This window comes from Melanostigma gelatinosum, assembly GCF_949748355.1.
Source record: "Melanostigma gelatinosum genome assembly, chromosome: 5".
Lineage (NCBI taxonomy): Eukaryota > Metazoa > Chordata > Actinopteri > Perciformes > Zoarcidae > Melanostigma > Melanostigma gelatinosum.
This window is the reverse complement of record NC_136638.1, coordinates 18,326,591-18,341,007: the sequence shown is the minus strand read 5'-3', so window position 1 is coordinate 18,341,007 and position 14,417 is coordinate 18,326,591. Positions and strand designations below refer to the sequence as shown.

General features: G+C 42.3%; 1 protein-coding gene across 1 annotated transcript in view; it reads left to right on the top strand.

The window, feature by feature from the left end:
• The window catches only part of slc16a2 (solute carrier family 16 member 2), a 28,747-nt gene extending 15,640 nt beyond the window's left edge, over positions 1-13,107 (top strand). The window contains exons 2-7 of the mRNA XM_079269019.1: positions 2,493-2,637; positions 3,510-3,999; positions 5,307-5,450; positions 7,214-7,442; positions 9,251-9,514; positions 9,627-13,107. Coding sequence (XP_079125145.1) covers positions 2,493-2,637; positions 3,510-3,999; positions 5,307-5,450; positions 7,214-7,442; positions 9,251-9,498 — 1,256 coding nt within the window. The 3' untranslated portion in view covers positions 9,499-9,514; positions 9,627-13,107. The remainder of the gene's footprint in view (positions 1-2,492; positions 2,638-3,509; positions 4,000-5,306; positions 5,451-7,213; positions 7,443-9,250; positions 9,515-9,626) is intronic.
• The last annotated feature ends 1,310 nt before the right edge of the window (positions 13,108-14,417 follow it).

Below are 14,417 nucleotides of genomic sequence, written 5' to 3'. Positions count from 1 at the left end.
CTTTTCTGGCGATTAACTTCAAGGGATTTGTACTGTACATTTGTCATTACATTTCAAGGCTTTCTGTTTTATTTCTGACAGATGCTATGTGGCTTTACGTCCACCACTATAGTCAGGGGAGTCATTTTACGACTGTTCTGGCCTTATCCTTTGAGCCATCTTTAAACCATATGTGTTGCATATGTATGCAGATATTGTGTCATCGACATAGTACAGTAGCCCTAACTGAAGAGATTATTGGCCAAAGTCCGATTTCAAGTTTGCTGTATGCGAAACCTTTCGAGAGCAGTCTAAATTGACTTCCATAGTGGGGAGTTTCATCTTGGTATTTCCATACTGGAAAGCCATTGCCCCTCAGGGCAAATATGTTGCAAGAGCGAAACGGAAAAAACGTGTTGTACAGCGTAACATACAGTCAGGCTCAACATTGTTGCCTGATGTTCAGTTGTGGACATTTTAAGGGTTCAGTATATTTTAAACTGCTGTAAACAATATTTTTATATTAACGTTAATCGGATCAAATTACTATGTCTAATGTGAAAGGGGTCGCTTGTAGTGACAAACCAACAGAGAATTGGGAGCCGACTCTGCAGTTCCCCTCAGCTCTACGGAGCATTTAGCATCTTCAAGCTCATTGTTTTAGTTTTACGACTTTTAACTTTAATTCACTCTCACAAGTTTCACTTTCAGCCACAGCAGGCAGCTGTTTTTAGTGAGCTTAAAAACCCTGCTGTATGCTACCTGCCCAGCACCAAACAGACAGGCACAGTTTGGGACTCGCAGGTGAACAAACGTAAGCATTTAGCAGCTAAAGAGCCAGATACACCCCTCAGGTCAAAACAGACTGCCTCTGAATGGTGTGGAGTCCCATACTGAGAGCGCCAGTAGTGCAAAATGGTGCTATTGTAATGCTGAGGTGCTTATGGGAAGCCAAATCCAAACTCTAGGGCTAATCTGATCTCATGCGACTTTGTCATTGAGTTCCGTCTTAATGGTATAATATGGATGGTGTTTCAGTTGAAATGGGTTGGGAGGACAACGTACAACAACCATTTGAAATTCAATATAGCATTTGACCTACCGGTACTTTACTGTTGCACCATACTGATATCCACTCCTGGATACACTGCAGGCATCTGCTGTATGCCTTCAGATGTGACGTGAAATGCTTTTACTAAGACCAAAGAAGTGGGGGTTTCTTTTGTGTGAATGATGTGAATCAAGGTTAAACTTTGAACATTTAGCTGGGAAAGGTACAACATGGTGGTAGTTCATGAAGCACATGCTAAATAGGAGATTCCCCCCTTTCTTGTTCCATTTGGATAAATAAACTATAGGAAGGCTTGGGTGCAGTCCCACCCTTAAACTACACAAACTTTACTTTGTAGTGTACGCCGTGTAGCGGCAGATGTGTGCTTGTATTGTACAGAATATTTAGGTCATCCGCCATAACAAAGACGGCTTGTACAGTGTTGTAGAGCTCATGTTTCACACTGAACTCAGAGTGTGTGTGTGTGTGTGTGTGTGTGTGTGTGTGTCGGTCGGTAAATCAGTCCATCCACCTGTTTTTCTTTCTCTATGGTCTCATTCCCGTTGAGCTGTTAGATCAGTGTGACCTACAGCCCAGACACCATGGTAGACATTAAAGCTACCTTTGCTCCCCGGGAGATTGGATCCAGACATTTGTTTGCACTTCAGGGTACGCGGTGTCTCTGCTGGATCATTCTGGTCCGTTATGTTTCAACACTGGATGGATACTACACCACAGGCCAGATCTGTCCACTTTTTGATCTGCTTAATCACCATGAGAAATCTAATTAATAGCAAGTCACATCAGATGGTAGAGGGTCTCACTGAGAGAGAGAGAGATTTCCAAGAAGAAATAGTGCATACAAAGGCCTTTATTTTTTCAAAGCTTCTGCAAATATGACATTTTCATGACATCAAGGTATCACTGAAATGCCTACAAGGCAATTGGAGCACAAGATTCAGCATGATCACAGGTGGCACGTTGTTCATACAATGACTTCCTTATACAAAGGATATATTGTAAAATTATAAAGGAAAAGTCTATTTGATTTTTACTCATCTTTCTACTATAACAACTTGTATGTCCTGTTCTCGAGTGGCTAGCTATTTACACCACAGTGGTTTGACTTTAAAACTCTGTAATAACAAAGCTGCTTTGAAGCAAATTCTCAAGCTGCATATGACAAAATGAGCCAGTTTATTGTCTCCATGCAGGAAAGGGAACAGATTTCTACTCATTCATTTTATTGTATGTCAGTTTTATTGCATGGTATTGTATCCTGTATATACAATTACACATTGATTTACAGCACACATTTCATGTTACATGGAAATCTGAGCCTTGCTCGGTGTACAAACGGGTACAAGACTGTCTTTTATCTCCTTTAGGTGACAGCTACAACATACAGGGTATCCACATGTTTCTGACAATGAATTCTCTCTCCTCTCCACTTCCTCTCCAGCATGGGTCGGGGCCCTGGCCATGGGCATGATCTTCTTCTGTTCACCCGTGGTCAGCATGTTTACAGACCGCTTCGGCTGTAGGAAGACAGCAGTCAGCGGGGCATTGCTGGCTTTTATAGGGCTGCTCAGTACATCCTTTGCAAAGTAAGCTACTGTACATTTATAATTAAAGACCCTACTTGTCCTAGCCCCACTTTGTGCCCATGATGTATTGACAGTACATGTTAGTCACAGAGCAAAGCATTTGTGTTTCTGAACAATAAATACTCCGAGATGTTTGAAATGCTCAAAAATCTTTCTTAACGGCCACGCAGTAAGTCATAGTAAGCATCTAAGGTGCTTTTTATAATTTAGTACAGTATATTTACACCTTCTTTAGAAGTCCTTGGCCATGTTCCACTTTCTTGGACGAATTCTATCCTCACAGCAGCTGCACAGACCGAGAGAAAAGAACATGAAGATGCAACAATGAAAATAAAGCTGTACGAACCTTTTAGGAAAACCGTGGATGTCTTATTACCTACAAAAATCTAAAAGGGGCAGCCAGAATTACAGTTCCGCCTTATGTCTGATATATATTCCTGCGACTGTGTACCTATGCGTTCTGTGTCGGCTCCTCTCGTGCACACCAGGCATACATGGTTCTCTGGCGGATTGTGCATAGAAACTAATTCATTGGCAGTCTCACCGGACCTTTGTTGTTGTTGTAAGGGATGTAAGGGATGTAAGGATGTAAGGCCCTGATATCCAATCAAACTTCTGCAGTTTGCGGTCCGTAGCGCAGTCACATTTTTCAGAAGGTGTGCGGTGCGTCTCTGCCTGCTCTCTGTGAGCTCCGCAAACAATATCTGCGGCTCTGCGGAAGCTTTTCTCGGAATGTATAGATACCAGTCTGATCATCAAGTCAATTCTATTTGTATTTTCCCAATATCACAAATCTGCCACAAGGGGCTTTGCAATGTGTACAACATACAACATCCTCTGTCCTTTGACCCTCAATTTCTTTTCTATTGCAGCTCCCTGAGCCTTCGCTATTTCACATATGGCATACTGTTCGGCTGTGGCTCCTCCTTTGCCTTCCAGCCCTCGTTGGTCATCCTCGGCCACTACTTCCGCCAGCGCCTGGGCCTCGCCAACGGTGTGGTGACGGCCGGTGCCAGCCTCTTCTCCATGGGCCTCCCGGTTTTCCTCAACAAGGTGGTGGAACCTCTGGGCCTCAGCAGGACCTTCCAGATTCTCAGCCTCTTCATGTTGGTCCAGGCCCTGCTGGCGCTGTTGTTCAAACCTTTACTGCCTGCTGGAGGAGGCATGGGACCCCCAGGCATGGGTCCTGGCCCCGGCAATCCCCAAACCCAGCCAGGGGCCTCCGCTCAGGAGGGGAGCAGGGTTCTGGGTGGGGTCAGAAGGTACTTCAACCTGCGTGTGTTCCACATCTTGACATACCGAGTGTGGGCGTTTGGAGTAGCAACAGCTGTACTGGGCTACTTTGTGCCGTATATCCATCTGGTAAGAACAATAATGGAAATGCTTGTACTTAAATTATAAGTGCACATTGTGTGTTTGCTCCTGCCTTGAATTTGGTTATCGAAACTAAAGACTGTACAAACAAACAGTTCTTTAAAGTTTATAACATCCTTGGTTACTATGGTATGTGACTGTGAAAATGTAGGAATCCTGACCTCTTAATTGATATTAGAGGGTTGTATAAATAGCATTACGGTGTTGATTAGCTGCACATTACATAGCATGTGAACGTAGCAGCTAATGTCCCTTTGTTTTTTTTTTCAAATGATTTGTTTACGTTGTTTCTCGTTCCCTGCTGGGGCTCAGCCCACCAGCTGCTATCCATCTAAAACACACACACGCCCCTCCAGTGGCTGTGAGGAAAAGGAGCATTTCTGATATTTCTCCGAAGACCTTTTTTGGTTCCTTTTTCAAATTAAAAATCTATTTAAAAAAAAAGTGTAAAATAAAACGGATAAATTTTGCCTGCAAAAAGCGGAAAGGTGATTCTTTTTTACGATGAAAAAATTAAATAAAAATCACCTTCAAGTCAGTACAGTAATTAAGCTTTCCATGATGATAACAATCTAAAATTCAGAGTAGATTTGAAAAATCTGCACGTGACCTATGGCTGACTTATGTGTGAAATAGTGAGATAGTGAAGGAAGAGGACGAAGTGTAAAGCTGCAGCGTGTAGCTGTGAAGTTGATCTCCCTCGATCCAGATGTCGGATGTTCCAGCTCCGGCCCCCCTCTGTCAGGCCTGTTGTTTCAGGCTGGGCCCAGATGTAAACACAGCCCCGGTCTTTGTATTGGCTCAACCACCTCAGGAAACCTCTCCTGTATGGGCTCTCTGTGTCCCTAAGCATGCCTATCCTATGGCCATTGATGAATGTAGAGCCCTTCAAAGCAGAGCAAATATTTTACAAGATCAGGAAAGACTTCAGAGGGCGGTTTAATGTTTTGGATCTGATTTGGGGGGGTCAGGGCTGAGAGTGGGAGGGTCTGACCGATATGCGTTGGGTCTTCCTGGTCTGCTGTTCCAAAGGTCTGTTTTGTTGTTAGACCTTTGCTTTGGGGCTATGGATGGACAATTCCTCTACCCCCGCTAAATGCACACCCATTTGCTGAGTTAATTGACTTCTTAGACTTGAAGCACATAAACATATGAGAAACCAACAGGTTGTGTGATAAATAATGTAATATGAGTAGCTTCTGGTGAGCTTCTTGTGCAGCACAATCACATTGAATCAACAAGCGCACAGCCAAAGCTCACGCAGCACTGTGTCTGTTTGTCTTTCCGTGTGTCAGATGAATTTTGTGAAGGAGCAGTTCAAGGGGACCCGGAAGGAATGGGTTCTACTGGTATGCATAGGAGCATCATCCGGGGTGGGACGCCTCGCTTTCGGCAAAATCGGAGACCTCATTCCTGGTCTTCAAAAGATCTACATGCAGGTGAGGAAATATTTGAGGGCATAAAATGTGAAAATGTAAAATGTGGAGAAACCAAGCAAGAATACATTTTGAAAGTATTCAACCGATAAATGCAGCTAGCAGCACCAGCACCAGAATTAGCTAAATACAACAAGAAAGTCACCAAGTCGGCAACACCGACAGCTCGTCCCTTCAGGCCTCCCTCCAAAGCCACTTATGTATGTAAACATGATAAACGCAAAAAATAAAACACGATTTGCTGTCGTCGGTTCTCACAGCTGTCAAGCTGGCAGCTTGTAGAAGGCTCCGGTGACGCGCGACGAGTGCACCGACAGAGAGAGAGAGTTGGGATGTAAAAGATAATTTCAACAAATGTAACAAAAACATGTTTCTAAAAAACATTCCCGACCCTAGCTTTAAAAGTGGTATCAGGGTCTGGAGCATTGAGTCGAGATTGAAACTAGCTAGATCTCTAATACCACCTGTACTATAGGTGGTATTAGAGATCTAGGTCCTGAGACTATAGGTCCTATAGTCTCACCCTCAGCGTAACATGATTTGAATACGTTTTGTAAGTACTACATGTACATTCCTGTGCTACAGTTTCACTATGATAATCGCTTGTAACAGTATTAAAATAAAAAATCTGCCCACCAACTTCAACCTGAATTAGAAGACTTAAGGTTACCTCTTAACAGTTGTTTTTGAGGATCTTTGTCAGACGCTGTGAACTCTGTTATGTGCACTTTCCCTTTGTTTTACTCACCCCTCTGGCACACATACTATCCCACTGAGCCAGGATGTATTTAATGGTATTCTATTGAAAGGGTTATATAGTATCACTCAGTTGAACATTATTTATTTTGATTTGTAACCAGAGAGATTCAGTGTCTTTAATAGCTTATTAGGCTGCAGATAAACATGACTCAGAGATGGTGATTTGCACACACTTACAGTACCAGAATAGAAATAAGCTTTTGTGTTGCCATAAGAATTACCTGTCTGGACGATAGCGGGGATGATTTAGTCCGGAGAAAATGGAAGCACGGCAGTTCAAAGCCGAGGTGAATAGAAACAAGATTTTTCATTTTCTGCTGGTGTATATGGAGCGCCTGCTGAATGCAAATGATCCACAGGCTCTGTTGGCCAGAACCACCACAATCTGCATGTTGTCAATCAAGTGTGTAGTTCAGCAGAGAGACACTGAGTCACACGTGGCATTCATAATATTTCAATACAATCTCTCTCTTTTTTTTCCAGAGATGTTAAGACTTGCTTTTCATCTTGCTTCCTTGTACAATGTAGTAATAAGAACTACCAGGTTCTGCAATAGCCATTAGACTTAACTCTCAGAACTGTTCATATTTTGTCAAATTAAATATATTTTGCTTTTAGTTTTCAGCATTCAGATGCCCATCTGTCCGTGTAGCTAGCTGTTCACAGGCAAATCATTGCATCTTTACCACATTGTTTTCCGACTTAAATACGTAGGTTTCTACCGAGTCCTAACAGTAGCTGGAGGGTGTACTCTGTCGCACAAATAACACAATGTTCACAATGTTCACAATGAAGTCAAAAGGCCTGGAGGTCTGTTCTCGATGTACAAGTGCAACGAGGATAGAAACTGAGTCATCTGTACGGTATTTCTCCCCTCACTTCCTGTCATCAGCGCGCTGAAAACAAGCAAGCACCGACTGCAGCTATGGCCTATGAAACAGGCGGCCATGTCATTTAGAAATAGAAATACTGGAGAGACTTAAAGCTTGTTACCGTGTCTGTTTCAGGTGGTGTCCTTCATGGCTCTGGGCCTGATGTCCATGATGATCCCTCAGTGCTTGGTGTTCGAGGGACTGGTGGTTGTGTGCGTGTTCTTGGGGCTGTGTGATGGCTGCTTCCTCACCATGATGGCTCCCATAGCCTTCGAACTGGTCGGGCCCATGCAGGCCTCGCAGGCTATCGGCTACCTTCTTGGCCTGATGTCTCTTCCCATGACTGCGGGTCCACCCATTGCCGGTGAGAAGCAAAACATAGCGCTGATTTATACAGTACAATCCCGAATTAGCGTCATCTGGTTTCTTGCACTGTCTCCAGGATGTTGGCAGTAGCAGCGCACAGCAAGATTTTTGATGTTAACAGAGTAAAACAGAATGTAGGGAGTAAAGGGAGAGTAAGACAAATGCAGGGCAAGATAGATCGTACAGCAGAGTGTGTATGTAGAGAGGGTTTCTCTATGGGTTTATCTTCAGGGAACAAAATCACATCAGGGTCAGATCTTAGTACTCAACTCCCCTTATGTCTCCTCTACCTCCTCCCTCTCTCCTCGTCTCCCTAATAACACCAGTGTATAGAAGTGCACTGAGGGCAGACCATTCAATTGTTGACTGAGGAATCCTTGTGCTCTCTCATGCCAACCTCTTTCAGATCTCACACATACCTGGACTGCTTTTACTACAAAACACTCAGCGTTCCTTTTGTGGCCTCAGCTCAGCATACCAGGGGTTGTCATAAATGGTTTGAGATGTTTGGACCAAGTTATATTTTAAGACCTAAAAGAACAAACAACCCATTGTCATTTCAAACGGAGGATCTCTGTTTTAGATTACATTTGTGACATATCGAAAACTATGCAGATGAATATCCATGATGATAAAGTATGCAAGAGCTGAAAGTTGATTCAGGGATTGACAAAATGTATCTGCAACTATTTTCAGCGGTTGGTCAAACATTTTTTCACTATTTTCTTAAATTGTTTAGAGAGAACAATTAATTGGTTTATCAAGACAATAATCGGCTGATAATGAAAATGATGGTTGGTTGCAGCTCTAAAGTATATATTTCTTTCTTTTATATGCTTATATTTAATATATTAATACTTTTTTTGTTCTCTTAATCTTATTACAGCAGAATGACTGAACTGACTAACGAGCCAAATGATTGCGCTTTTTGTCTCTGCACACAACGACCTGCATTCAGACATAAAGCACCGTAATGTGGCATATGGTTTCGATTTTCCTCATGACCAACCACAGACGAAAACGTCATCTCATGACAACATCTCAAAACATGACATTGATAGGATGCAGACTATAATAACATGTTTTTTTATGTAGATGTATTCATATTAAATTAAATATTAAGACATCTACATAAAAAACAAAAGGCAGCTACATGTAGGCTCCTCACCAGTCTGAACGCGATGACCACGGTGTTGTTCTGTACATACTGCACAGTACATGGACAAGAAAGCATACATTACAGGCAACAATGTGAGTGCACACCCCTCCCGCTGCTCTCACGTCACAAGCTCAGCGGTAGATTAAACATTTAGTGCAGTGTTGAACTTCTTGACCTTGCTTTGTCTCCGTCGGTGCAGTGTGTTTGCCTCAGGCTACATGCAGATACGTGTAGAATGTGGATATACGATCTGTAGACAGGGCGAGGTTTTACTGCTGGATTTGAACACAATAGTACAGTCGCCTTGTTGGGTTCCACTATTTTGATATATAATGGTGTTATTGTGGCCATATCTTGTGTTGCCACTGATATTGATATTAGCTAATTAAAGTGGCTGGTGCATCAGTGAGCCAAAACAATTGACAGACAAATCTAAGGCACTGTATTAAGCGCTGACGATGTCATGGTGTACTGACACACACTGGAGCACAATTCTACAGAACTGCATTAAGGCGAGACATTAAACCACAAGAGGTCAGCAAAAACAGGATTTGTATCTGCCGTTACATCGCTCTTTTTACAGGAAGAGTCAATGTTGAGGGTAAATATAACAACATGAATCGTGTCCCCCTGCCTCCACTGCCCAGGTCTCCTACACGATTACTTTGGCGACTACACGGTGGCCTTCTCCCTGGCCGGGGTGCCTCCTATAGTGGGCGGCGTGGTGCTGTTCTTTGTGCCCCTGATACACCGCAGGCTCCAGGCAGCGGCATCAGCAGAGGAGACGTCCACAACCGACCACATGCTTCCCACCGCAACACCAGCGGGGGAGCCCAAGAGCTGCTCCAATGGAGACATCCTGCCCGGCTACACTGACGTAGAGACACACATCTGAGTCGCACTGAACAAAGGTTACCCATAATTATACGTATCAAGCACAGATCCTGTCGGTGCACTTTGACATATTATGTATACATATTTCTCATTCTTACATGTTACTCTGCTTTTGCTTTTACTCCCCAGGGATTCAGCCCATCAGCACCGTTTCTCACCCTTAGATTTCCCTCCTCTCAAACATGGACCTCCTGTCGACTGACGTTTTACCCTCTTACCCCCCTGGACTCTCATGGGCTGTTTGTTATTTTCACGTGGAGAGAAATCAAAAAGGGCGCTCTGGCTACAAGCCACAGAGAGGACGAAAAGAAGGCACATCAGCGTAGGATGATGGGAATGTATGAAGGAGGATAAGCACAACACAGTCTCAACTAGGATTGTTTAATCTGTGGGGACTCTGTAGTAACACATGCCTCCAAGAGGAAAGAAACGAAGAGATTTGAACTGACTGATTTCACAGCATTTATCAAGCTGCTTTCGTTTTTTTGAAGCTCGAAAAAATTCTGTGCTTTGTTTCTAGATTCTATATAAACACACTGTTAAGATGACAGGCATATAAAATGAAAATTAATTCACACTTTCTTTATGTAGTACCTCGTGCGTCTACTTTTTTTTTTTTTTAACACAATACATTGCATTTGGTTTGTGTAGCTGAACCACAATCTCATCTCGCGTGATTTGCTTTATTCTATTCCGCTGTGACAGCTACAAGAGAAAATCATGCATCTGTTGTAAATGTCACAGGATGTAACGGACAATTCTTCTGCGAGATCAGCCACCGGTCACAATCACCTCAGCTCAACCGCACGCAGGGTCCAAAATACTTCAGCAACACTTATTTAGCTCTACCAGCCTGCCTGCATGGGACACAGATGTGTGATTGTGGCAGCCGTTGATTCCCACTGAGTCATATGCCACGGACCCGAGAGTGTTCAGAGTTTTTCCACGGTTTGAGTTAAGGTCAGCGACTTTGCAGCTTGTGGCAGGTTCATTTATGCAATCACAAGGGGTGTGTCGTGAGAGCTGTGCATCTGCTGCCTGAATTCATGAAGCGCTACAGTTGATGCGAGGTCTTTCTTCGCGAGCCTGTACAGCCTTAACTCTCAGCATTTGTTTTTTTTACAATCATCACACTCTCCAGTTATTATTGGCCTTTAAACGTTTAAAGAGGGTGCTCGATGAATCTGCAGAAACTGTGTTTCGTATGGCTTTCAAAAAATAATACACAGTAGTTTGAACACTAAGTGGAAAGAGTTGGAATCATAGCTGTTGGTAGCATCGGATTTTTATCAACTTCTGATTCGTATCATTTTATTCTGAATGCGTGTGTGTGTGCATCTGCACTTATGATAGTAGAGGCAGTTACTACGTTACAAGCTGTTGATAAGAGGGGGCTACTGAGATTAAAGCTGCCAAATGGCCTGAGTCTCACAGACAATCCAATCAATTTGCTGCTGAAGTTTAGCTGTGTCATGAGGGCGTCACTCACTGTGTTGGCAGTAACGAAACAAAAGGTCACAGCCTCATCGAGGTATTCCCTCAAGCAGTTATTACGTTTGGACCACTTACCTCTGCACTCTTAGATTACAAGTTCTCTTGAACCATGAACAGGTGTGAAGTAGAGCTGCTGTTTGAGTTACAATGTGGGTATAGGCATAAGTGAGGAGCAGCGAGGGGAATTAGTGCACAGTAAGGAAGGAAATGCCCCGGTGTTCAGGTGGTAGCCGCTTTGCTGTCACTGCCAGCATCTGTGTTACAACACTTTAGAGCCTAAAAGACACACAAACCTCATTGCTGAGTGTAGATTTTGGGGGGGGGGGTAATGCTATTGGACAAACAGTTCTGAATAGGAAACATACAGCTATACCTCAGTAATCCAACAATCCTCAGCAATCCAGATGAACAAGTTCTTTTCATTACTTTATTATTTCACTCTTCAAACGCCTGTTTTCAATCGCCATGGCTTCCTCCGAAACCGTTTCTGTTTAGGAACCACAAAACTGTGGAAATGTCAAACTTCCATTCCCCATATTCTAACAGTTGGAGCGTAACCCATTTAGAGATTTGTCCAGTTTATTTTGCCTTCATATCCACTTGCTCCTTTGTTCTTGATCCTCAGCATTCCTGCTCTCTCTCACCTCTACCTCCACATCATTAGCTTCTCTTCATCACAGCCTCATTTATCTCTCTGTGTTTGAAGAAATGCAGTTACATAAATGTCTAATTTCCTTAACTTTAATTAAAGAGACACTAAACCATAAGTAGTAATGAACCATATAATGGTTCAAGCCAGTTTGAAAGCAAAAACACACACATAGGCCTTTAGTTTGACTGAGGTAGTGTTACATTTTATTGGCAGTGCAAGTTGTTGAAAGCAATTGCAGCTGAAGCTACCAGATGGAAACAGAAGGTCATTTAAAAAAGTGCCGCTGCCTGAATTGTCTACGTACCAGAGATGTAAGCTAACTAGTATCATAAATCTTTTGGGTTTTAGGCTCATCAGCCTGCTAGCAAATCAAATCACATTAACGTGAACATGAAGCTCCTGACCACTGTGCTCAATTCAATTCAAAAAATAAGGACACCTTCTACTTTTAGAAGCTAATTTTACTTGGAAGTGTTGTATTTAGCCGAGTCAATATGCTCCCGTCTGATTAATTTTGGTTTATTTGATTTACTCGTTACAGTTTTGTGTTATGAAGGGTGCAAGAGATTCTCTTTAGAAAATTGCAGAACTGCATGAAAAATCTGAAAATAACTCAAAACCCAATTAGCTCGAATTGGACATCATTCATCCACAATGAAAAGATGACGTTTTTACAGATAATGAAATAGAGGCTACATTTGATGAATCACTCAATATTTTAACCTGAAATTCTGTTACTTCTCCACTGAAACAAACCGAGCCAGTTACTTAGAAGTTGCACTAATTTACTGCTTTCAAACTAGAGGCCTGTTTCACTGAAGGCCAATGTCTGGCAAATGAATGAGGGCATCAGAATCTGCTTGATTGGCCATGTATGCGTGCACATACATGGAATTTGACTCCCGTTACACATTGCTCTCATCGTACATACACTACATACATAGAATGTACAATGAACAAGAGAAATATAAAAACAAGGACGTTAAAGACAACAAAGTAGAACAGAGAAACTACGCATACACATTTAATATTTAAGTACTATGTACAATACAAATATATATCGAAGAATATATATTTGCAAACTACAACAGAGGACGTCCCCTCTGGTGGCCATATTTAAGGACCTCAGCCTTTTGGTTAACAACCTGGAGAAGGCCGATTGTGTTTCTATGCACAAAACATCCGTCGCACCAAGATTGAACACAAATGTTTGTCGATTATGTCGTCACTTTGTTAGCCAGGACCTTAACATCACTGTTTTATTTGTTAAACGACACGAGGACTATAAGCAAGACATTTGATCGGAGTTGCTCGATTTGAGATTATAAAGTGAATTGTCAGAATCGCCGGTGTGATCCTTTTTATTATTATTATACTGACATGTATGTACCAACATATGTACTTTATACTGTATACTGTAATGTTTTTTAATTAACCATAAACTCTTATTGTTTTTAATAACAATTGTTTTTATTTGTTGGTGTTTTTAGTGCTACACTTCAATGGAAACTGTTGGTTTTTCTGTCTAAAACAAAGTGAAGGCGCTTAATGAATGAAGAATGCAACAGTACATCTGGATGGTTGCACGGTGTCTGTTGAACCAGTGTTTGGCTTTCAAAAGTGTTTTTGTCTCTGCAGCGTCGACCTCCTGTGACCGCTTCACTTTCTGTCGTTATGTCAAACTCTAAACGATGAATTTGATCTCCTGTAGCCTGGGGTAGCTTCAGGACCAGCTAACCCTACAGTAGAGCCCCTTACCTGAACTATAAACTGCTAAACACGACTAGTTCATGTTTTTAAGTTGGACTTGCAGCCGTTTGTCCCTGACAGTCAAAACCTGACATTTCTCTCCTGTGTTTGCTTTTGGTTTTCTTCTGGTGCTCGCCTGTCGTATGCAGGTCAGAGCTACAGAGAGGCACATTCGGGCTGTCTTTGGTCTTTTGGTTGTTACGTTCTTCCAAGATCGGTGTAAAACAGGTAAAATGAACAAGAATCAAAATGTGTCACATTTACTTCGTCTGTTTGTAAAGTTATTCTGCCACGGCTTTATTTCATTTTGCATTTGCTTGAGTTTACTGCTGTTGTCCATCAGTCAGTTGCCAGAAAACAGAACCGAGCCACTCAGTCTCACCTCAGTAGACTTTTCTCTGGCAGAAAAAAAACTAAAACACTTCTGCAATATTGAGCCTTCTATAGTCTGCAACGTGCCATATCTCTGCTCCTCTAACCTCGATCTCTTGCTTGCTGTTTAACTGCTGTGCTTTGCCCTCAGCCTGAAACTGTACAACCCACATAGCTGAAGGTCAATATATCATGAAGCCGAGTCATGATTTGCAAAAAGCTCAACACCTCATATACTACCACGGTCAACCTCCAGTCACTTTTATTCTTTGTGAAGGAAAGCTTTCATTGCTTTTGAGCACACCTGGATAATGTCTTTCGATGCTCCATATACAGGTCATTATGTTATGTGTGCATATGTTTCATTGTCTTGACTCTAGGCATCATGTTTTCACAGTTATAAATACCCTCAACTATTTCTGGTGATGTATATTTCTGTATGGTGCCATGGAAACACTTGGCCCAGGCCTTCCCACAGCCTTACATGACAAAATATTGGTAATATTTCAGTGCTGGGCTCTGCTAAACCTTGTCCTTCTCTAAACCTTTAAGGTTGCATCAGTTAAACCTCAATTGTCTCTCTTCACTTCTTCTGATATAAATAAATACATATTTCTGTTTTAGTCATTTTACACAATGTTCTAACGAGGCCA